The sequence below is a fragment of the Oryzias latipes genome, chromosome 10 (genome assembly GCF_002234675.1).
Source record: "Oryzias latipes chromosome 10, ASM223467v1".
NCBI classification, from domain to species: domain Eukaryota; kingdom Metazoa; phylum Chordata; class Actinopteri; order Beloniformes; family Adrianichthyidae; genus Oryzias; species Oryzias latipes.
This window is the reverse complement of record NC_019868.2, coordinates 25900958-25925813: the sequence shown is the minus strand read 5'-3', so window position 1 is coordinate 25925813 and position 24856 is coordinate 25900958. Positions and strand designations below refer to the sequence as shown.

The window sequence follows — 24856 nt, the reverse complement described above, 5'->3', positions numbered from 1 at the left end:
AGTAGTAATATCTTGTAAAGTTGCCACAACAAACATAAGGGTTGGTTTTAAGCCAGAGGAAAAAAGAAAAATCAGTTTTATTTTTCGGTATTATTCCCTTTTTCAACTTAGAGGGAAATATTAAATGAAAAATATATTAGGTTTTCTAATTTGATGTTCTTATCAATTAGTCAAACTGAAGTGGTCAAACAACAACATAACTGTTTACTGCTGATTTATATAAGCCACAGAGAAGAAGAAACTACTTTCTGAAAGCAAACTTTGATTTTTGAACATCAAGGAGAACATGACATTGTTCCACACTCAAATTTATGTCTATATATAGGTAGAAAAATACAGGCTAAGTCACAGACATAATGGTATATTAGCTGTTGTCGACAAAGTCAATCGAGTTCAACTCAGAGATATCAGACAGGATGTGACTTTGGTCTCCAATGCCACCTAATGGTGTATCACAAACACTATGAAGTGCAGGAAATGGTGAAGAGCTCTCTGGACTACAGACTGAATGAATCCCAATGGGCTTTATTGTCTATATATAAACAGTTATAGACTCAATAAATTATATTCAATCCTTTTTTTCTAGATGAGAAATTAAACAGCAAAGTCATCAAGAATGTCTTTAAATGCCACAAATATTGTAATATAAAGTGTCCGGTTGAATAAAAGCACAAGTCTTTAAAACATATTGTGCTATAACTGTGTGAGTATCTATGATACCAATTACCGTATTTTTTTCCCTTTAAATCATCAAAAACACTCACTGTATAAGAGAGAACCTGTAATATTTACGATCAAATGTGCAAAAATATAAATGTAGAGAAGTTTTATTTGCTAAATCCCTACGGTGTCTTGGAAATGCTAGTTCAGTAGGGTCAAAAAAAGAATATAAATGGCCTTTTCCTATGTTAAAAAAAAGAACAACATAAAGAAACATTGAAAAATTAAAGAATCTGATACTATATTAGTTTGGTAAAAAAAATTGAAATTGGAAAAATAAAACTCTAAAATGATTCAGAGGGTGAATAACTGAACTACATCTGAGTTTTAAACCTAGAAACTGGGATAAAATATTAAACTCCCTGCAAACCAGAAAAATCCAGTTTTTGCATTCACACACTATCAAAACTGTCAAGATTAGTTCCATCATAAAAGCATTTTTTTTTACTGCAATCAATAAAAAAATCAATTCCAATAGGAGAAAATGCACAAATGGTAGCAGAAAGTGTTTTGTTTAGAACTAAGTATTTTCTTTCAGATTTCTAAGTTAGATCTGTTCCTACATGACATCAATACAAACAAGTAACTGAGAATCTTTACAACCAACATGATTTGATGTCATTAAACTTTATGCTAAGAGAAAAGAGTTTGAAATATTTTTAGAACTGACTAAAAGGGGGAAAGAAAGCAGCAAGCTGTAAAGAAATGAAGGTACACTAAGCAAACACTTGGTTTTTTTTATAAATTATGGACAAAAAAGTGAATTTTTAATACACATTTTATAAAATCCAGTTTGGTTGAGTAAGTATCTTTCCCAATACTTCTTGGCAACGAAACTTCTATTGTTTGAAAACCTGTTTACTGCAGATTTAGAATGCTGCCACATCTCTAAGGAATACGCATTTGTGGGATGAGCAGCAAACCTGCGTTTGCAGTTCATTCTGCTCCTCGACTTGCGTGTGGGATTTGGGATGATTCAAGTCTGAGACAAGACGTCCATTGAACACTCAGAAGCTTGGGTAGTGTGTGGAAGAGCTGCACACAGCCTGGCAGCTCCTCCTCATGCTGGTCATCCGCCTGGTCACTCACTGCTGTGGGATGACATCCCATTCTTCAACCAACCTTCGTCACAAGCCAGTAAACGCGGTTGTGCTGGTGACTCCAACATGACAGCACGCCTGAGCTGATGGGGGTCAGGACTGCTGGCAGACGGTTCCATCCTCTCTGTCTCTGATCAACCCCGCTCTGTGGGTACCAGCGTCGTCATCTTGGAGGGTGGAGTTCAGTCCCAGACTGTGGACATATGGAAGGGCCACCTGTTGTAGAACCTCATCTTGACATCTCTCTTCGCAGAGATGACAAACTTCATCCTTTCAGCGATGGAGATGGGTCCCCACATCATCACACTGCCTCCACCAAACTATACTGCTCTATCAGTGCAGGAATCAGCATAGTGTTCTTCACGTCTTCTCCACACTAACTCAGTGATCTAAATGCCAACGAAAAATAAAGTTCCTCCACATGTTGGGTTTTGTGTGAAACCAGCCCAAGTAGGCACAATGAAGTCAAACCAGGCCTCCTGGCAGTCCCAGAAGGCTGGCTGTAAGTTGTCTGTTACAGAATATCTGCCAGCAAACCTTAACTATACATCTACAGGACACAATCTGTAGTTCCAAAGTGGAGAGACGGTGCAAGGACACAGTGCTTTTGGGGTGTTGCTTTCATCAGATGCCCATCTAAAGGTCTGTCTATGACATCTCCCTTCAAACTGCACACATTTGAGCTTTATTGCCATTTGCACGTTAAAATCAAGTTAAACAAGTACATTGGAAGTTTCTAGCTCTGTGAGTTCTGCTACGTCACACACAGGGGAGCGCCAGCTTGACATCCAGTGAGTCCCTAGTTTGGAAATAGCCCTAAAGCTGTAACAAAAGGAATATTCCTGAATCAAACCTATCAGGATCAGGATCAGAAACTTAAAAAACAGGTCAATAAAGCAGACAGCCCACATCGACCTGTACGGGCAGTTGTGACTGCACCAAGACACAATTTAACCTAACAGTACACTTTGACCCACTGTGAGAATCAACCAATCAAAGATCAGCATCCCTTTGTGTAATAAAGTCATTAATACATTTGTTCTACATCTCCATCTTTTTTTCCTTTTGGAAAACAGTTTAACCAAGACTGACTTCTGCACATATGTTGGGTTTCTGTGAGTTGTAAATCTATTTCTATGGACTTGTCTTTTACAAGTCCATGGAAATACTGGTTCTGAAAGCAGTTTTTCCTACTCCTTAAGTCCTTACTGGTCTTTCGGTAACATCATGCATTAGGTATTGGTAAACAGCTTTAATGCTCTGAACTTATTCTTAAAGACCCACTCCCATAAAAATCCTGTATTGGGTGTTTTTTAACATCTTTTTGTAGCATTTTTCTAATGATAGAGGACATTTATAAACAATTTAATATAAACACTTTATTTCTGAGTATTTCTTTATTCAAATCGAGCTGAATCAAGAGCAGATGAAAAAAAAAATGCAGTTTGAAAAATTATTTTTTTGTGACGCAGCAATTAAAAGGAGCAGGCAAAAATTCTCCCTGCTCGTTTTAATTCTGATGCATCCACTTGCAGACAAAACAGATCCATGTAGCGGTAAGTCTTTCTTTTCCTCGTCTGAGCTGGAATCTGGATCTAAACTGTAGGACTGGAAGACTCCAACATTGCTTGCCTTCTTTGTTGCTCCGCTAATGTTAGTTTTGGGTTGTAAGGCCGCTGTAAGGTAGCAGAAGAAAGTGTAAACAAAGGGATGATGGGATATCAGTGGAGGCTTACTTCTGCCCCAACAGTCCCACCTACAACCCAGAGGCAAATTTCCTGCCGAGCTGCACAAACTTTGTCCTAGTCAGTGCTACAGGTATTTGGATTTTGCCTGCGGACAGCATAATCAGAATGAAAAGACCACTGGGAACGCTTTTACAACAGATCAGAATATGATTGGAGTGGTACTTTAAACTGTGAAGCTGTTTGAACGTCCTATTTAAACTTTGCGTTGTGTCATAATAGCTGTTGCATTGAAAACCTTCCAGCCCAGAACCTATTCCAGTGCGATGACTGTGCAACTTTCCAAAATGGAGGAAAACTATATATTTTTTGCAAATTCTTTAAACAAACAAAAAGAGTTTTATGTCATATTAAGAAAATGGGAGTTTCTTTCACCAACATTCTGAATTATTAGATGGGAAACTCTCTTAAACTAGTCCTTTCTAATATAAAGAACACTAATAGAACTCTAACTGTACTTAGTCATCGTAAACCTTCATAAGTTTGATGTAGTTTTAGTTTTTGTTGCATTCTGATGGTTTCTTCTTTTTGTTACTCCCCCCTTCACCTTTCTCCATCTTTTTTATTTTTTTTAACCAGTCAACCTTGCTCTTCATCATGATCACTAGCCGAGTTTGTATTTTGACAGCTCCTGCGGACTGGATCACATTTACAAAACATTGTTCGGGGAGAATTTCTTGTGTATTGTAGAGCTGCCAGCACTTGTACAATCCTTTCACTATAGATAATACATAAATATTGCCCGTTATTCTTCCCTTTCACACGCAGACTGAGCATCCTGCTTTACCTGAAAACCTCAGATACGCGTCCTCCCGTTCACCTCCTCAGCACTTAAAACAGGTGAGGCAGTTCTGCTCTTTCGCCTGGAGAAATCCTCCCCCTCCCTGCCTCCACTGCTGACAACAACATGCTGACTTTTTCGCAGTCTGTTCACAGGCTCTGCTTCAGAACAACCAACTGCGAAGCGCTCATGACTTGATAACAGTTCCCCTCTGGCTCCTCTCCTAAACTAACCTCATCAGAATGACACTTTTTTTTTTTTTTTTAAATATGACACACCACACATTCCCCCGCAGATTCTAAAAATCAAACTATTTTAATAGCTCCAGGTCCAAATAAAAGCTCTCGTTTTCAAAACTTCCCAAATCTATTCCTCACAGGATTATTGCTATTAAAGCACTTACCAATATACTCTGGAGACATGCTGGGTTTTCCTATTTGCTCTTCATTTATTGCAGCTGTGTGACATTTGTTAGCAGAATGGTTCTCCAAGAGCTTGAAAGCAAACTCAACCACATTAACATTTTGGGGTATTTCCTGCAACAAATACCCTCAAATAAAAACATTTAAAAATCCTCCCCTTGATTTAGAGCTGTGGTGCCCAAATCCAGGCCTCAAGGGCCGGCCTCCTGCTAGTTTTCCAGAAACACTGCCGTTGCTGTTGATTACCTGGATCAGGTGTGCTTTTAGCCAATAAGGAGCTTCAATGGCAGGATGGTTGGAAAACATTTAGATTTAGAGGAGCTTGGCAGAGGTTTTCCACAATCATCTAAAATGAATTAAATTCCTTTTTCAGCTCTTGTGAAATGCAAGAACATTGCATGATGCTGCCACCACCATGCTTCACTGTGGTGTTTTGGGAGCTTGAGGTTTAGAAGTGTTTTCTTTAATGAGCACAATAACAAAATGTGTCTTATCTGGCTGAAGTCGTTTTTTTGTAGATATTAGGTGGGTCCTAAAGACTTTTTTTGATAAGCTGGTAAGTGACTTATCAAGATTAATTTTGATTCACCGTAAACCAATCTATAGGGCTATAGGCATCTTCTTCTTCCACTTTCGGCTTCTCCCATCAGGGGTCGCCACAGCGAAACAACCTCTCTTTCGAGGATGAGTAGCATGGTTAACTTGGCAATGTTTTACGCCGGATGCCCTTCCTGACGCAACCCTGTCAATCCAGCTAGGCTTGGAACCAGCACAGCAGCAGAGAAGGGAATAGGGAGAAGCCCGGAAACCAAACCAGCACGAGCTAAACCGGCCCCCCTTATAGGGCTATAGGCATCTGCCATTCCTAAATCTATTTCCAGTCAGTAGAATAGAATTGAATTTAGTAAAAACAATTCAAACAATTAATACATGACATCGCCATCCAGGTACTGATTCAGCACAAACCTATAGCAGTCAATCAATCAATCAATCCTTTACTGTCCCGTGAGGGAAACTTGTGTTGGGCTAAAGAGCCCACAGCTACAACATAAAAAACACAACAGAAAAAACATACACAATAAGACAACAACCAAAAAAATAACAACCCGAGGCACTGCTCTGGAGCATTTACAGTTTGCTAAGTGGTCTTATGTCTGATGAAATGAACGAGTTCTTATATCTGTTGGTTTTGTATTTGGCTGCTCTGAAGCATCGTTTGGATGGAAATAATTCAAAGTCAGAAAACAGAATATGAGATGGATCACTGAAGACTTTATGAGTTACACGTGTCACAGAACACACAAGAATTTGCTGTAAAGATGGAATTTTGCGTGTACCTATGACCTTCATCGCTGTTTTCAACATGTTTACTAATTCTGTTTTTGTTTTGAACAGACAAACAGCCAATCCGGACACACAGACCGTAGCGGATGATACTTTCAAGTACAGATGAGTAAAAGGTCCACATTATTTTTGCTACTGACACCAAAGAGCCTCAAACGGGGTAAAAAGTGTAAATCCTTTGGGCCAGACGGGCACAGAGAGAGTCAGTGTGAGCAATTCACCCAGGTATTTCAATGATGTGACAGGTTCTATGGTATTAATGGGGAGGGGGCTGTGTGCTCTAACCTCCTGTGGATCACAGATGATCTCCTTGGTCTTTTTCTCATTAAATATAGGATGAGGTATAAATCAAGTAGAACTTGGAGCCAAAACGAGAAGATGGTGGTGCAAAGATAGAACCAAATGTTCCTCAAATGTATTTATATTTCGGTCCAACGTTACAACTTTTGATTATTTTTTTAAATGACCCCCCTTCTGTTACATTTACTCTTTTTTCCCCCCTTTCCTTTGCTTGTATTTTATCTTGAAATGTATTTTCCTGTGAGAAGTTATCCTATTTTAATAAAGAGACTCTTGTCTTGTGGTAAATGTGTGATCTGAGCGGTTATCGTGTCTACTTCCTGAATCCTGTCGGAGGTCTTACCTTGATCCTCGGCATGGTGACGGTAGGGGGTCTCGCCTTGGCCACAAAGCTGAGAGACGACCCCCTTTCGATGACATGTCGCGTGTAGGGCAGAAACATGGGTCCATTGGGACCAAACACAAAGTCCTCCCGGAGGGCGTCCACCAACATGACAACCACCCGTTTGAACAGGGGCTTGGGGGCGCCCGACGTGTTCGAGGAGCCTCCTGCAAATACATGGGACAACGTGAGCACCGGCGGGTCAAGGGGGGCGCGTGCCAGCCCGGTGGTGGTGCCTGGTTGGTGCCGGTCTCACCTGTCAGCGGCTCTGGCGGCAGGTCCGACAGCTTGTTCTTGGAGGACAAAGACGACTTCACGGGAACAGGGAAGAATCCACGCAGGAAGAGGGCCACGCCGAGAACTTCCAGCATTAAAATAAAGGAGGCGAAGACGGACGAGCGTACTTTCATCGCGCTGGTTGGTCGTCGGGCACTTTTTGAATGAGAAACTTATGCTAGGAACGTCACGAACGACATGTCGCCAAGTTCCTACAGTTTACGGCGGTTAAATACAAAAGCACACGATACAGTTTACCTGTTCTCACCTAACATGCATTAATGTAACGTTTTATTGTCGTATCTTTAAATTAAAAGCACAAATTCCATTAAACTCCGATATGAATTATTTGAAGCTTCCGCATTGGTGACACAGATCTACGGAAAGCCTGTAAGACCAAAAAAGGATCATATGCGTTTCTTCAAAAGCGTCTCTGAATTCTCAATTTTTCCGTAAATATTTGAAATTTGCATATTATTTGCTTTAATGTTGTTTACTTGAGGCTAATGAGTTCAATTTAAGAAAACATTTCAACAAGTTTACTGGATTTATAAATTAATTAAATGTATTGAATAACAAACTACTGTATACCAGATATTTAGTGCATTCTAACAGATAAAACAGGACAGAATTAGTCGATTATAACAGTAAATCCTTTTTAAACTTTTAGCCAACACTTGTTCTTTTTGTAAAATAAAAATAAATAAAATAATATATATTTTTTTAAAATTATGGTATAAAGTCCCACCTAATGTTTGCAGATTTACAGTTTTAGAATTTTTTTGGTAAAGTTGTAGGTAAAAAAGAAAGCATTCTACTGCTTTTTTTAACCTAAAACTCTACCAGGATGAATGGAAATATACTCTGACTAGTTTAACTAGTTTAAAAAAAGTCTGAAAACTGTATTTAAAGGTTGTAGAGGTTTAACAAATAAAAACTCTACTGTTGGTTTAGGAATAATTCATCCATTTTCTACAAACCTCAGGGTCACTGGGTTTTCCAGGAGTCTCTCAGCTGTCGTCAGGCGAGTTTTCTTAGGAAACTTAACCATTAAATCATATTTTCATAAAGCAGTCTTTGGAACTGACAGCCCATAGATACACTGCTTCAAATCAGCCAACTCCAGATGATATAAACTGCAATAGATCTGCATGATTTAAATCCAACATAAATTCGAGCTGGGCTGCACTGTCGCATCCCATGAGATCCTGGTCCAAATCCCATCTGGGTGTGCATGGAGTTAACACATTCTCCTTGTGCATGTGCGCTTTCCTCCCACAGGCCAAGACATGCTTCATTAGTATTATTGTCTCTGAATTGTCCTGTAGGAGTGTGCGTTTGTGCATTGTCCTGCAGAGGACTGACTGTCAGCACGAACACCACCTTTGCCCTGAAGTAGCTGAGGTAGGCTCCAGCTACTCCTACGACTCTTTAAGGGACAAGGAATAAAGGGTGGATGAATACATTTCAGCTGAGGGGGAAACTGTTGAACGATCCATGATGTGGTAAATGAGCTGCTGCTGCCACCTACTGGAGGAACATTGTAAATTCAGTTTGACAGCTTTTCTTTTTTTTATCCCCTCTAACCGCCTGTCCCCCACCCAAAATCACTCTCCCCTGCGTTTCATGCATGATCAGCACTAGAAGACTGTAGAAACTATACATGAAAAACTAGATGCTGAAAAACTACTAACTTAAATACTATTTTATCTAACTTGCATTGGGGGACCTTTCTGCCTGGAGTTTGCATGTTCTCCCCATGCATGCGTGGGTTTTCTCCGGGGACTCCGGCTTCCTCCCACCGTCCAAAAAACATGCTGCATAGGTTCATTGGTTACTCTAACTTGTCCATAGGCGTGAATGCAAGTGTGCGATTGTGGCCCTGCGACAGAATGGCGACCTGTCCAGTATGTCCACTGCCTTCGCCCACGAGTGGGCGGGATGGACTCCGGCAGCACAGTGACCCCGAAAGGGACAAAACGGGTTTAGAAGATGAATGAATGAACTATTTAAGTTTAAGGTTATTAACCAGAAACCACAATAATTACCAAAAGGCTAAAATGTTGGATAACAGTTAATCCTTTAAAATGACCAGAGTTTTACATTGAAAATAACAATATTACAGCTTAGATGATACTTTTACTGCATGATTGTGCTGAGTACTGCAGTTTGTCCATATTGCCTTGATTTTTGCACAGTTTTCAGAAACTCAACTGTTATGTTTTAGTGTGTAGGTAAAGATTTTGGAAATAATAAAGAATATCCATTAGCTGACCTAAATGTTGTTTAATAAGCGGTGCCCACATTGTTTTAGAATTTCATTTCAACATTTCATGCAAAAAGAGAATTCAAGAAGTCGGTAAAAATATTCAGCAGAGCTTTAATTAAGAAAATCAAATCTAGTCTCTTTAATCGGAGACTATAATGCACTATGATGACATAATATTTCTATTTATCCTTTCTCTTCAGAACATTAATAAAAGCATCTTTGGGGACGTCCACATTTCCGATGCGCCTCATCTTCTTTTTGCCTTCTGCTTGTTTCTTCAGGAGCTTCATCTTTCGTGTTATATCACCTCCATACTAACAAGACAATAGAAAAAAACAAAAACTTTTGTTTGATAATCTCTTTTATTTTAAGAAAGAGCAAAGAAAAACATTTACTTACGCATTTTGCAAGAACATTTTTCCTGTATGCCTTTATTCTGAAAGAACACAAATGATTGGCATGATTTCATTAGGTTTATCAGTTAAACACGTTCCAGGAATGTTTTGAACTGTTTGATTTGCAGACCCCAACTACCTCAGAACCTCAGTGTGTGCTTACGTTTCCCGTGCGATGACCTTACTTCCAATGGCTGCCTGCACGGCGATCTCGAACATCTGCCTTGGAATGGAGTCCTTCAGCCGCTCACACATGGCTTTGCCCATTGTGTATGCGCGTTCTCTGCCATGACAACACAGCAGCAGACAGCTTTTAACCAATTCTTGCCTCAGATTTAACAAAAAGAAGAAGAAAAAAAACAAGAGGCCATGGAGTCCAGTTATCAACACACCACCGGACTTTACAGCTGCTCAGTCAAAAGAAATCTGGTCTGTTATATCAAGTTAGTGCTGAAACTGGACTCTTAATAGTATTTCGTTTTTTTAACTTACATTTTAAAACATATTTACTACTAAAAAAAGATAATGTTTTAAGTTACTAGAACCCTAACATACCCAGTGAAGATAGGTTGATTTATATATGTGTTACTCAAGCAAATGATTAACACAAATTCACCAGAAACTTATTTCTAAAGGAGGTCTGGTAAATAAAATTCTTTTCTACAGTCAAGTAAATGTCATTGCAAACCTTAAATTCTTTAATATGTTGATCAGTTTGTTTTTGTAGATTCTAAAAGTGGCGTTTTAAACACAGAAGATGCAAGATTTCCTGCAGTTTTCCTTGTTAAACTACGTTTCTTTTGGTCTGCTAACTGTAATATGCAAAACCTGAAATGTTCATTTCATAGGCAACCATGTATGAAAGTCTTACAGAAAATCTAAGATAAAATCTAAAATCTAATCTATGAAACATAGTTTTTAGTTTTCCTACATTGGCTACCAGTTAAATCTAGAGCTGATTTCAAAAATGTAGTTTGAACTTTTAGTGCACGGTGGTGCAGTGGTTAGCGCTCTTGCCTCACAGCAAGAAGGCCCTTGGTTCAAGTCCCGGCTGGGGGACCTGAACCAGAACATCAATGGGGGACCTTTCTGTGTGGAGTTTGCATGTTCTCCCCGTGCATGCGTGGGTTTTCTCCGGGGTCTCCGGCTTCCTCCCACCATCCAAAAACATGCTTCATAGGTTGATTGGCGACTCTAAATTGTCCATATGTCTGAGTGTGAGAGCGAATGGATGTGTGATTGAGGATATTCTACCCTGCGACAGACTGGCAACCTGTCCAGGGCATCCCTTGCCTTCGCCCAAGTGGCCTGGATAGGCTCCAGCAGCCCAGTGACCCCGAAAGGGAATAAACGGTAAAAGAAGACGAATGAATGAATGAGTTTGAACTTTTAGATCTTCTAATGAACTGGCTTCCACATAGATTTCAGAATTGCTGACTCCCTACGGCCTTCAGGCTAGAACCTCCTTAAGGTCCAGAGACCCCGTTTTAAAAACGCGTTCTTCCAGACTCTTGAGTGGTCTGCCTTTGACCCTCCACGTGGCAGATGTTGCCGATTCTTTTAAAAAGCTTTTAAAGACATTTTTATTCAGAAAAAGCTCAACTTTGCAACAACCTGGCTTGATTTTTTCATTGCATCTTATTTTTATTGTGTTTGTTAATTCATTTTTATTGCATTTTACAGGTACGCTGAGAAGAACTCGAGGATTTTATCTGTGAAAAGTGTTCTACAAATAAATTCTTCTTTAAACCGTAAGCGTTTGTATGATCAGGAAAAGCTACGTTGGAGTAGCCGAAGACGGTTTAAACACACCTGTGCACAATGGTGGTGAGCTCTTCCACCGGATGGCCATTCAGCAGGAGATCCATCTTTATCAAATCGGCAGCCTGGTAGCCGGCACTCTCATAATCAAAGCTAGACCAGATCAAACCACAGTGATGAACAGATTCCTTTATGACAAGACTGCAAAAGTACAAAAACACCTTATTTTTAACAGATCTTTTGAAAGAAATCTCCTCATTTTCCTATCATAAGCCGACGATAAGGAATTAATCACGTGACCTGTGAAATACTGGTAGTGGTATCATGGTTTGTGTAAAAGACCCATTTGAATTGTTTTCTTATTAATGTTTAACATTTCCTTTGATTGAAGATGGCTTTAATTTCAAAAGACGTATGTTGAAGATGTAAAAGAACATTATAAAAAACAACGTTAATATTTGTAATGTGTTTTGAAGACTTTTATTGTGAAGGTCCCACCTACTTCTGTGAAATCCCTGTGTCAATGTAACAGAAACAAAAAAAACGGTTAACAGCTGACGCTACGGCAACAAAGGAAACAGACAAAAAACGGACGGATAACTGTGTAAAGCTGGAAGGCCAACAGGTATGATTTTTGGTTATGTTTACTGTAGACATTTTGTGATTATTTTCAATTTGTTTTGTGTAAAATAACAAAAGAAAGGTTTCTGTTTGAAGTTATCCAACAATCTAAAGCTACTAGCTGAGGTAAAGAATGGTTGTATATCAAAAAGGAATTATTGTAAGTTTGTAGTTTTGCTTTTCTTCAGCTCTTACGGCGTGACTATGACTGTGGAGTAAATAAATGGGTTGGAATACCCCATCATAGTCCATCAGTTACTATCATTGAGTCCATCGTCTGAATCAAGTCCGGCTGGAATGCTAAAGTTTGGGCTTCCTGCCCACCTTCTACAGGAGAATCTGTCTGTAAGACTAAAAAAAGGGAGGAGGACTGGTTTACTAAATCAGTAAGATCACCAGATCCCATCCTGCTGTCAGAATGGCATCACACCAGGAAAGAAGCCGGAAGACTCTTTCAAAACATCTGACAGCGTGTTTGATTGATAACCTTCCTGTGATTATCGTCCAAAACAAAATGTGCTCACTCCCGTTTAGAGAAAACGGCGTCCATGCCCGCAGCTCTGACAGTAAATCAATAGGAGGTTTCTGGAAGCATTTGAAGGACGGACATCAACAAACATCCTCGTTTGAAGCAGCGTTGAAGCAGCTTTATGAGCAGGAACAAACTCGGGTAAAAGACGCGTTTGAGATTTTTTAGGAAAACTTTTGTGATATCTTGCAAAAACACAAAATCTCACCAAGTAGTTTTTTCTACTTTAAATGTCTCATTACTTGATAGAAGACAAAACCAAATTATGCATTACTTTTCAAAAAGAAGAAATAACTTAATTAAAAACAAAAACAAATCTTGAGTTGTTTGAGCTTAAAAAAAGATTAAATTTTAAGCAATATCTCTTGTTTCAATATCAAAATGAAACAACCTTTTCTTAATATAAGTATCTTTTGGGGTTTGCTTCCAGTCAGGACTTGCTTGATTACGTGAAACTGGAAAGTCTTATTGAATTCATAACAGTTCAAATGTATTTCAGTCAGACAACTCATGCAGTAATAGTAATATTTATTTTCACATCTTTTGTTTTGCATTCACATTCTTTTAGTTTGGCATAAGGCTCCGTGCAATTACATGAGACAAATTTCCATAGACTTTTGGGTAATAACTACCCCTAACGGAGCTCACAGGTGGAAGCCGGGTGGGAGGGTGGGGCAACAAACGCAGCGCTGCAGTAAAGAAAGATGAACAGCTTACACACCTGGACTTAAGTAAGATCCCTGAACAGGTGAGTTGATTAACTGAACCGCCCTAGGGGAGTAACCGAAGTAAACGCCTGCCTGAGTTATCTGCCCGAAATTGCTCCCAAGGTCGCTCGTTTACTAAAAGTTTAAAAGCAAACATCCATTTACATATGATTTCCAAGACAAACGTGTTTCAAAATATTAAATTCTACTCTTATTTTAAGATGATTCTGATCCAGAAATGAGGATAGTTTTGGGAGAAAAGTGTGTAAACCTTTTTACTTTGAGCAATACAGGTTTATTTTATTCCCAATTACCAGAACCATCCACCCTAAATTTAAATGTTTTTATCTCATTTTAAGATTGAATTTACTTTTAAAAGGACAGGACATTACGAAATATTTTAAGAATCTTTTTTCACATCTTAAATTCTATATTTTTGAACTCGTTTTGAGGACATTTTTTCCAGTTTGCACAGCGAAGAAGATCAACACACATTCTCAGAAGTATCTCTAATCCATGATCAGGGCGGATGGTAAATGACAGCTGAGAACTGAGTCCTAAACAGAAAATGTCACAAAATCTGAGACAATTTCATCCGAGAGTTTAGCTCCATGACTTTCACCTTGCATATCCAGACGACAGCGATTTGAGGAGGTCGTAAAAGTCCACGACGATCTCATTCAGAGGGAAGAGGTACTTCATCATGACCCGCTGGTCGTCGATGTACACCATGTTCTTCTGGACACCCCTGCGGTTCTAAAGCAAGAGAAGTGGATCACTCCTTCACAGTAGCTGTTATTGAGGACACGCTTTTTACAGTGCTTCATAAATCGCTGCCTAAATGTCCTTTCAGGATGAGTACTTTATTTTCCAACACAAAGAAGGGATTTCCTTAAGTTCCTTTTTTTTTTTTTTTTTACAAAAATCCAAATTGAGAAAATCAAAAGCAAACTAAACCTGCGGCATCCCTACGCTGCGGCTCTCTGTAGTTTTGTAAAAGAACTATTGAGATATGCGTGGTGTCTTCAACGCCGTTGGGATGTGCGCGCGGGCACGAGGAGGAGAGGAGCAGCGTGAACGCGCGGAGGGGGCGTGTCTGTGGCAGTGAACCCGGACCAGGGTCTGTTATGGATAGAAAGTTCTTCTAAAAAAGACAGTACATGTTGAACGAGAGGTGAATAAAAGCCTCATCATGCAGAACCTCTCCGGGTCGTCTGTCGACCAACTCTGTTGTATTTTTGTGAGTAGGTCTGAACCAGGAGCGGGTCGGAACCAGGCGAGCTGCTCGTCCCTGCCTGGACCGGCTCCCCTGTGCTGACGACTGTCGACAAGTAGGAATCAAGGAAAGGCTCATAAAAATGATTTTCTTTTTAAACTAACAGGCTGATTATTATTAGCAGCGTTCGAAATAAGCGGGTATCCTGTTTGTCCGACCAACCTGATGGTTGTCCGTGTGACAACCATCAGGTTCATTGGCATTTTTCGACTATTTTTCAAGTTTAAAGGGTTAGTTTTTGGCAACCTCTGAATTGAGACGTATGCAGCAAATTATTTCCACTGACAAACGAAGTGCGTGCATGCTAGCGAATCCTTTCTGTTTCTACATGTCCTTCTTCCACTTTCGGCTTCTCCCATCATGGGTCGCCACAGCGAACAAGTCGCATGGTAAATTTGGCAATGTTTTACGCCGGATGCCCTTCCTGACGCAACCTTCTCAAACCGGGCTTGGAACCGGCACAGAGGTAGAGAAGGGAACAGGGAGCAGCCCGGAGTCGAACCCTGGCTTCACGGACGGAAGGCACCGCAAACCAGCACGAGCTAAACTGGCTCCTCTGTTTCTACATGTCCACTTTTCAATAAAGGTTATTCAAATAAATGTGTTGAACAACAGTACCTGGCGCCACCGCTAGAGGTCTCCAAAAACACGTTCAAAATAATCAGCCCATTAACAGAAGATTTAAAACATATTCATAAAACACTATAACTTTTACTCATAACAGAACAGACTGACATGAGCTGGGAAAAAAACTTTTTCCATGGGATTGATATTATATTCTAAATTTTAACAACAGTCTTTGTATTTTTATATTCTTTAAAGCAACAATTATCAAAACCAAAGAAAAAAAAGAACCAATATATTTAAATATGTGTAAAGATACTAGTTATAAAGATATTATTTTCAAGTTTTTGGCAATACTTTGTGTAACCAGATGCTTCAATATTTAGTAAAATGTTTGTTTTTAATTTTTAAAGAGTTTTTTTAAATGTCCATCATAAGAGGCAGTTGATATTAGATGTATAGAAGAAATAAAGATGCAAGTACTGACATCTGAGTAGTTGCTGTTGAATATTGGTATCGAAGGACAACCAAAAATTAGGGAGAACAACCAAATATTGCTTGCCAGCTTGTCCAGAGGACAACCATTCCCCCCCCCCCTTATTTCTAACGCTGATTAGGATTGAAAAAAATCTAAATGTAGACATTTTCTGAGTAAAGTTCTATGTGACTATCGACCCGCATCACCGCCACGACTCCCGCCGGCGTGTAATCCCAACAACGTTCCGACCCAGGCAGGATAAAGATGGAAAATTTACAGAGAATTGAAGTTGCTGAAGAAAATATTACGTTTAATGGCACCTGGTTAGATTTGTTTCCTTCTAACGACTTTACCAGTATGATTAATGTATAATGCAGAATTAGCGTGAAATGATGCCGTTCACTGGAAACACCGGTTTTCCAAAGGGTTTTGCGGCTCCCTGTGTTTGAATTTCTGTGGGAAACTGATCCAAATGGCTCTTTGAGTGGTAAAGGTTGCCGACACCTGCTGTAAACCATCTGCACAAATTTACAACATAACATACAAGGGTCCCCAACAAGATAAATATTGGCCAGTTTAAGAGCTTGGAAGCACCAAAAAATACATGTTTTTGTTCCAAATCTTTGTTTTCTTATTTAAAAAGTTTGAAAAAGTTCTGTTTGCTTAAGTTCCACAAATAATTCCATTTTCTGAATTGATAAAAAATGTTTTATTGAACTTCAAAACTTCAAATCCACGATAAACATTGAAACTGCTTTTATTTCCTTTGTGTTTTGAATGCAGTCCTTACCAAGCAGAGGTTCATGATCTTTCCAGTGTGAGCGTCTGGAGCCAGGATGGTCCCCAGAACCATGGGCTCCAGATATTCAGACACAGCCGACCTGTCCGGAAACTGAGCCGGGTTCACGATGATGATCTCCTCGCTGCCGCGTTCCTGCAGGAGAACCACATCCACGCTTTGGGGTTCAACTGGAAAGCACTTGAAATGATCAGAAAGGTTTTGTATTTTGCCTCAAAAAAGCTCCTTTAAAGTAAAAATATGTTTCAAAGCTGTTGAACTGAAGTTGACATCCTTCTTGCTCAGTTTACATGTTTTCCTTTATACAAAAAATTTTCTATATTTCATCCCAATTTATGTTAGTACAATTTTTTTTCAGTTTATAACCTTCATATCAGATAATTAAAATTAAAAGGTACAACCAGGACTAGCATTTTATTTAAGTAAAACTAACTTATTGTTGGTTTTATGTACTTATTTTTTTGGCTCAGATATAAAAAAAAAAAGAAATGACAAAGAAAATCTGTAGTCAATTCATTTTATTTTATACTTTTTGGGTAAAAAAAAGTTTAAAATGTATAATTTATAAAGAAAATAGGCGATATATTCTCCACATGATCAAATTCCACGTACAAAATACAGAAATAGATGCGTGTAACTCCAGAGAGGCTCAGCGTGAGGCGTGCACGGATGACTGTGTCAGTCGATCTCAGTGCACGAAGAAGAGGAGGTGGAGATAGGAGGCACAAAAGTGGGTGATGTGTTTGAGCTGAAGTAATTGATTACTCATCTTTCTGCTTGTGAATGTGCTTGCAGAAGCCATGATTCAGAGACCAGAACAGGGGTGGAGCTGGGTCTGCACAATCCCATCCGTCTATTTTCATATAAAGGAGGTGATTTTAACAGTAAGCTGTGTTTGCTTTGGACCAAAGTGTGGTGCTGTGTCTTTACAAAACAAGCATCTCCAGCTGAACCTCAAACACACAGAAGTTTGGTTAATTTGAGATGCAGCAGGTAGCGTTTCTGGGGATTTCTTTGCACAAACAAACAGAAAAAAATCCCCCTTAGAAATACAGCAAAACTTCCCAGAAGTCTGCGAAAAACCAGTGTGCATCGATGCTCACTAGATTGGTGAATATAGACCACAATGCACTGCGTCTGAACAATTTTAGCCAAAAACATTTATTGAAATGTATTTTTTTTTTTAAATATCAATGTTTTCACCTTCAGAACTCAGTGGATTCATAAATGGTCGTCACAAAACGCTCATATCAATTCGATTTTAAATTTGTGAAATTGATGACGTCATATTTGTCGTTTAAAAAAAAAAAAAAAAAAATCGATCTCCTAAAAAATGTTTATGGGCCTAAAAACGGCATCATTCTAATTAAAAGACCTCTGGGATCAAAATATGACAGGGGTGGGACTTTAAGATCATTCTGGCTGGAAAAGGCAGAGATGTTTTAAAACGAAAGAAAATGTGTTTACCTGTTAAACAAATTCAAGAACAAAAAAAGGATTATATAAAAATATTTACTAAAATAAATACTGAAGGTATTCACATTGTTTTGTTGATCATGATAAAAGTTTCATATATTCAGAAATGGCTAAATGTGAAACCTCCTTCAGTGGAAGAATAGATCAATATAGAAAGATCTAACTTACCTCAGACTATATGATTGAAAAGAGAAAATACTCTGTATTTTTTATTTCAATGGGGCTCTCCCTACCTTTGTTACTTTGTTGTGCTGCTGTTGTACTATAATAGCTGAAAACCTTTAAAAAAACAAAAAAAGTTCCATACATTGAGGGCTTTGCTGCTCTTCGAGCATGAAACCCAACTTTCTACGACAACTTTATCTGATCAGATCACAAATTGAATTAGTTTGTCTTTCCCCGGGAACATTTTGACAAGGATTTCCTGTCAGCCACCATCCGTATATCATCGTACGTGGAAGCACGCCAATGGAACAAGACAGCCGTGATCTAGGGTCAATTTTGTGCTAAGTGGAAACTTTCTGTTGCAATCAGCGCATGCCGAGCTCAGCGGTAAAAGCGGAAGATGAACGGGCTGGAAACGGCTCTTACCTTAATGAGTTTGGCCGAGGAGAGGACGGCCTTGTAGGGCACGGTGGGGGCAGTTACTATGACGGAGGCGTTGTACTCCTGCTCCAGCCTCTGATTGAACACCTCCATGTGGAGAAGACCCAGGAAGCCAAGTCTGCAACACGACAGCGGGGTCCACATGTGCAGTCAGGTTCTGCTGTTGTCTGTGTCGTTTTATCATGGACGACTTCCAGGTTAAGTGGTATTTTCTTAAACAATTTAAATGGGTACAGCTAGTTTAAAAATGTGCGTTTACAGCGGCTGTGTCCAAACTGGAGGGCTGCGTTCTTCCTGGGCTGCATTCGTAGGCCGCTTACATCACAGCGCCGCCACAAGTGCTGCCCAAATTCAACGACTCCTTCCAATGCGGCCAACGCATTTTCCCCCGATTTCAAGGATTGGACTGGTGCATCCTTCTATGTTATACATATCCCAAGATGCATTGCGGCCAAACCCGGAGATTTTCTGACAACAATGGCGGACTGTGAAGCGGGACCCGAGTTGGAGATAATTACACCTTTTTTATAATTACACCTCTGAGATTAAACGTTGGATCAGAAAAGCCAGGAAAATTTTGTGCTCCGTGCCCGGTTCACGACTCCTCTCTGTTCGGGACTCACGGTTGCTAGGCGACAGGACATTTGCCGATGTAACGGCTGGAATTATCTAACCAAATTCACAGCCGTTAACATCTGGCCTACCCGCTCCACGAAGGACGCGGAATATAGATTTATGTTCTAAGAATAAATGCTAGTTTTAGATTTGACAAGGATTTACTGAGACAGGGCAAGTTGCACTAAGCTCATATTTTCATTCTGTTCATTTCCACTTACACGAACTTTTTGTCTCTGCAATCAAAATAAAGTCCGATGAGGTACATACAAACTTAAAACTAGCAAAAAATCACTTAATCTTGGGCCACAGAATCTTCACTTTTGAAGTAATTCTTACAGTTATTTTTTTTAGCTTATTTTTCCATTTAGAACTCTTCTGTGGAACTCTTTGTTTCTGGATTTTGATATCTTATGATCGGATTTCTTGTTAAGTAAAAATGAGTTGCTGCATGGACGGATAATTTACTACTTTCTGGTGATTTTCTTCTGTGTTCTCTTTCTATTTTTAGGCCGGATGCTATTTTAGGCTTCATTTTTGCAGAGTAGAGCAAGGTAACGCGGTCTATCTTCCTTTCTGCTAATGTTAACAAAGATGAAAATGTTGGGATGGAGAAAGTCACGGCTTATGATTGTAGTTTTCAACCCTGGAGAACCCATTTGATTTTGATTTATTTAGTTTTTGGCTGGTAATTGCTGCTACCCAAAATGAACCAAAATGAATTAACTTTAAAAGCCCAGAATCGCATCATCAACAAATTACTCATTTATTTGTCCATTTATTTACCTATTTGTCTGTCTGTAATTGCTATTTGGCGATTTGTGTTATCCCTTCTTTTTTCTTTTGAGCTGCCAGGTGAATTCCTCTTCTGCGGGAATAATAAAGTTCCATTCAATTCAATTTAATTCAAAAAACAAACTGCGGAGAAGAATCAATATTCAAAATTAATGAAAGAACCTATAACTCTACAATTGAAACCTACATTTATTTAATTGCAGAAAAAGAATTAAAAAAAAGAAAAAAGTGTTTTCTTTCTTTGGCAGCAGATTTTTAAGCGACATTGTTTTTGAATTGAAATGCAAAGATGACGTTCTGACCTCCAGCCAGCTCCCAGGGCCAGACTGCTGTCTCTCTGCACCATGACACTTGAGTCATTCAGGGTCAGCCTCTCAATGGCACTGCGAAGGCCCGGGTATTCTGACTGGTCCATTGGATACATCCCTGAGGGCAGAAAAAATACTTGAAAAAAGCCCACAAAAGCAGGAAAATGGACTGTGCAGTGAAAGCACCGTGCCGACCATAGAAACAAAGAACTAAAGGGGCTCAGAGCTGCCACCTAAAGTGACCTCATGCATCACAGCGTTTCTTCCAACTTTGAAATGTTCCCCGAGGCTTCAGTGCATCTTCCTAATTGGGTTATATCATGCTTTATTTTTAAGCATGACGCCGCTGTGGAGGAGAGGGGCTGCTCTCACCTGCAAAGACCATGGGCTTGGCGGGTTTAAAGCCCGGAAGGGCGTCCACAGGCCGCTCCTGAAGGAAGAGCGTGTCGCCAATTTGGGCCTCCTTCACCTCCTTCATCCCTGCGATGATGTATCCCACCTGACCTGCAAATCTGAGCAGAAACTCACATCAGAAACTTTGATCACCGAGGGGCCAGTTTACTCTCCTAATACTGAAGGGGGTGATTCATTCTTTACTGCATGTGGAGGTGAACCTGATCCAAATGAACCGGAGATCAACTAAAGCACAAAATCTCCCCAAGTATGTTGTCTGGTTACTAGTTTGAACGGTTTATATCATGCTTTTCTTTAGCCTTTCAGAGTAAACTGTATCCAGATATATGATAATACATCACTTTTGGCTCACCAAAGAATTATTTTCGCCGCCCATTTTCCTACCCGGGCTTAAGACGACTCGATCTCTGAGGCTCCGCCTTTCTCTCTCGGCCCCGGCAGCGTGTCGGCGTCTCACCCACGGAATCAAACAACATCCGAACTTTTGCAAAGATGAACGTGAATAATGTGTATATAAAATGAAAGAATCTTACTCCACTTAATATAAGACACAGCCAACTTAAAAGTAACTTTACATTATATGTAATGACTTGTTTTAAAGTGAGATTGTAGTGTGATTGTAATTTCTAGCCAGAATCCATCCAAAAACGTGTTGTTTTCTAAGACGTAGTTTCTGCAGAGCGACAGTAATTCAATAGAAATTCATCTCTTGAGTTGTGGGCGGGACTGTTTGCAACCCCACCATTCCCTCCCCAGTGTTGAGAGCTCTTTGTCCATGCACTCTCCTGCTAGCTTACAGCCCCTCATCCTCCCAACCAAACATTAGCGGTGCAACAAAAATGGCGAAAAAATTTGGAGCGTACAGCTGAGACGAGGAAAACAAAAGACGTACATGGATTTAGGAAAATTGTGGCCCGCCCAGCGTGTTCTCACAAAACCCATCTTTCTCAAACTGCATTTCGTCGTCTGAAGAAGAATTGCCAGCTTTCCTTCAAAATTCGAATGAAGAAATACTCCGAAATGAAATTGTGAGCCTAATTTTCCTAATCGTGTGGCCTTCATCATCAGAAAAATGCTACAAAAACATGATTTTCACTGGAGGGGGTCTTTAATACATAGCAGTCATTTATCAAACTGTTCTGCATTTGTCTCTGCAGCAGCATCCACGCCTGATAAGTAAAAAAGCAGAAGGTGATGAACGCAGCTCACAGTTTCTGTGTTGGGAGCTCATCGGGCCTCAGAAGGCCGAGCTCGTTGACCTCGTAGGTTTTACGGAGATGCGCCGAAACTATCTTGTCTCCTTTTTTAACTCGACCTCCCAGCACAGCGATGTTGGCCACCACTCCTCTGTAGTGGTCGAAATTGGAGTCGAACACTAAGGCTTTAAAAGGTTCATGGACGCTTCCTGCTGGCCTGGAGGAGGAGGAGGAGGAGGAGGAGGGGGTAGGCGTCAGTTTAGAAATAGCAGGAGCAGAATAGATCACTGCAGACATGCAAGCATCCTTACGCTGGAATCCTCTCCACAACCGCTTGGAGAACTTTTTCAACATTTGTTCCCAACTTAGCGGAAATCTGACGAGAAACGACAAAATCCTTGTCATCAACCTGGGAAAATGATCAACGTAAAAGTGACCATTGTGAGTGAATCTCACCCGGATGCACTCCTCTGACGGAATATCGAACACCTTTTCAATCTGAGACTCCACACGACTGGGATCAGCATTTTTCAAATCAATCTGAAAAAATGTATTCATCACTTGTCTAATAAAGTGAAATATAAAAACAAGCAATTAAACCCCACCTTGTTAATTACGGGTATGATTGATAGCTGGGCTTCGAACGCCAAGTAGAAATTGGCCACAGTTTGAGCCTGGATGCCCTTCAAAGCAACACAAAAACATCAATAAAGTCACGTTACGCAGCATGTAACTCCAGAATAAGTGCAAAAGGAAAATACCTGTTTGGTACCTGATTGGCATCGACAATCAACAGGACCCCTTGACATGCAGATAGCGAGCGGGACACTTCATAACTGAAGTCAACATGACCCTGGAGAAAGGATGAGCGCGAATAAGAAGTCTGGCAAAAAACAAACAAACAAATGCTATGAATGTAGCTTACTGGCGTGTCGATGAGGTTCAGGAGATACTGCTCCCCCCCGTAGTCATAAAACAGAGAGGCCGTCTGAGCTTTCACGGTGATGCCTCTCTCCCGCTCAACCTGAAGCTTGTCCAGAACCTGCTTGTTCTTCCCGGTCTTTGCTATGGCGCCTGTTTTCCAACCAGTGAGCGTAACAGTCCCGACTTATTTAGCTCAAGACCCAACGATGACGCGGATAAATGAGACATGTATCTGTGCGCATGACCTTTGGCTGCAATGCTAACGCACCTGTCATTTCCAGCAGCCTGTCAGCTAGCGTGCTTTTCCCGTGATCGATGTGAGCAACGATGCAGAAATTCCTGATTCTGTCCGCCGGGAACTTGGAAAGGTCGACCGTGTCCTTTAAAGAAGAAGACCAACGAAATCCTTGAATTATCTCAACATCTGTTCTGGTATAGAATAAATAATTGACATAGACACCCATACATCTCCTGATCCTGCTGAATCCCTTTGTTATGGAGGGATATTTCTGCCACTACGTTACACACAAAACTTTCTAAGTAGCAAATGAAAATATCAAATAATTGCTTTTCAATTATTTTTTTATTTTGCTTTCAAATTTATTCATTTTTGCTTTTGAAAACCTTTTTTGCGTTAGCAAAACACACGTTTTCGCAAGCGTTGTGTCAAATCTCGCTTTATTCCTTTCTTTTTCTGACTGCTTTGAGCGCGACTTAGCGTGATAAAACTGCCACAGCCAAGAAGGTTTTCGCATGCGTTGTGGGTCATCTCACTATCTTTGATTTTGCTGACATTCGTTTCAGCTTAGCGTGACAAAGCGGCCATCAAGCAGCTGCTGATTGGTCCAGCCAATTGTCCGAGTACGGCAAGTTTTACAACCAAAACATTTTCAGCATTTGTTGATTCCACAAATGCTTTCTCCCTACAAATGTGCCACCATTTAAAGGGGAAATAACCAGGCAGCGTTGGGTAGAACCAGAATACCAATATGGTTTATAGAAAAGAAAAGATTCAATAGAATAAGTGGTATAACATTTAAATAGCTAAAATTTTGAATACATTACTCGGATTTATTTCAAGGATTACATTTGGATACATTTTTACAGAACAATTTAATCCCTAAATAGCTGAATTAACATCTAAATGACCATTACCCCTTATCAAAATGTAGTACACTTGAAGTTTCCTTTTGTTAGATATACCTGAGTAAAACATAGCAAGTGTTAGGGGTCTAACAATTTATCAACTAATTGAGGAATCTATTAATATTGCTACAGTCGAACCAGATTGATCTGAGTCAAGCTGTTAATCTAATCGAATGAAAACATTAAAATACAATATTTTCATAATTAAATAAATTTGCTTATATTGATATAATCGGAAAAAGACATTTGGATTGAAATGTTTGTAAATTTATCCTTCAATTGAAAAAAAAATCTTAGAAACAGAATACAGAAGAAACTAAAAGCTGACACCCCGCGTCTGTGAGCTTCCTGTCTCTCTGATACCTTGTCAGCTTGTGTGCTCGTCCTCCTCCTGAAGGTGATGCTGGGAAACCCGGACATAATTTGAATCCAGCGATGTCTGGACATCGTGTAGCTCGAGTTATACCTATGACTTTTTCTCATGCACATTTTCAACAGTGAAAGTATCGAGGAGGTCTGACACAAGCGTGCAACCATACAAACCGACATGTTTCCTTCCAGCTGTAGGGAGAAGTAAGCTACAGCTAGCTAGCTAGCCTAGCAAAGCAGCGAGTATGCTAACACGTCGCACATAGATCCAGACTGACGTTGACCTTAAGTATTACATTAGTAAATTCGCTTTACGTTGTACATAAATACATTAATAAATAAAAAATGGAAAAGTAAAAACCAGCGGATAAACAGAATGGTATGAACTCTACTGCATGCGTTCTTCACGGACATTTTAGGTGAAAGGTCACAGAAGATTTATGGGAAATGGAGTTGAGATCTAACCAAAGACGAAAGGTGACACAAGAGAAATCCCGCCGGAACTTCCTACTTCGTTGATTTTGATATTAAGGTCCCA

General features: G+C 39.9%; 2 protein-coding genes across 5 annotated transcripts in view; both read right to left on the bottom strand.

Moving 5' to 3' along the window:
• Positions 1-7446, bottom strand: part of pigg (phosphatidylinositol glycan anchor biosynthesis class G) — a 92475-nt gene extending 85029 nt beyond the window's left edge. Inside the window, exons 1-2 of the mRNA XM_011480497.3 lie at positions 7051-7446; positions 6756-6961 (exon numbers count right to left, since the gene is read on the bottom strand). Of these exons, the coding sequence (XP_011478799.2) occupies positions 6756-6961; positions 7051-7204 (360 nt within the window). The 5' untranslated portion in view covers positions 7205-7446. The remainder of the gene's footprint in view (positions 1-6755; positions 6962-7050) is intronic.
• Positions 7447-9426: 1980 nt separating this feature from the next.
• On the bottom strand, positions 9427-24752 carry guf1 (GUF1 homolog, GTPase). Of its 4 annotated transcripts, none has more exons than XM_011480496.3 (17): positions 24313-24750; positions 23072-23183; positions 22805-22953; positions 22641-22732; positions 22485-22562; positions 22336-22419; positions 22191-22255; positions 21893-22096; positions 20642-20781; positions 20264-20387; positions 18537-18669; positions 16461-16604; positions 13975-14108; positions 11547-11648; positions 9898-10017; positions 9739-9775; positions 9427-9653 (listed from the first exon to the last, which is right to left on the bottom strand). In XM_011480496.3, the coding sequence occupies exons 4-17, from the start codon at positions 22686-22688 to the stop codon at positions 9519-9521; spliced, it is 1548 nt and encodes a 515-aa protein (XP_011478798.1). In that variant the 5' UTR covers positions 22689-22732; positions 22805-22953; positions 23072-23183; positions 24313-24750; the 3' UTR covers positions 9427-9518. The 4 variants fall into 4 exon arrangements, with proteins under 4 accessions (XP_011478798.1, XP_004073610.1, XP_020562432.1 ...); XM_004073562.4 differs by having other exon boundaries at positions 22652-22732; XM_020706772.2 differs by having other exon boundaries at positions 9595-9653; positions 9920-10017; positions 22652-22732; positions 24313-24752.
• Positions 24753-24856: the final 104 nt, after the last annotated feature.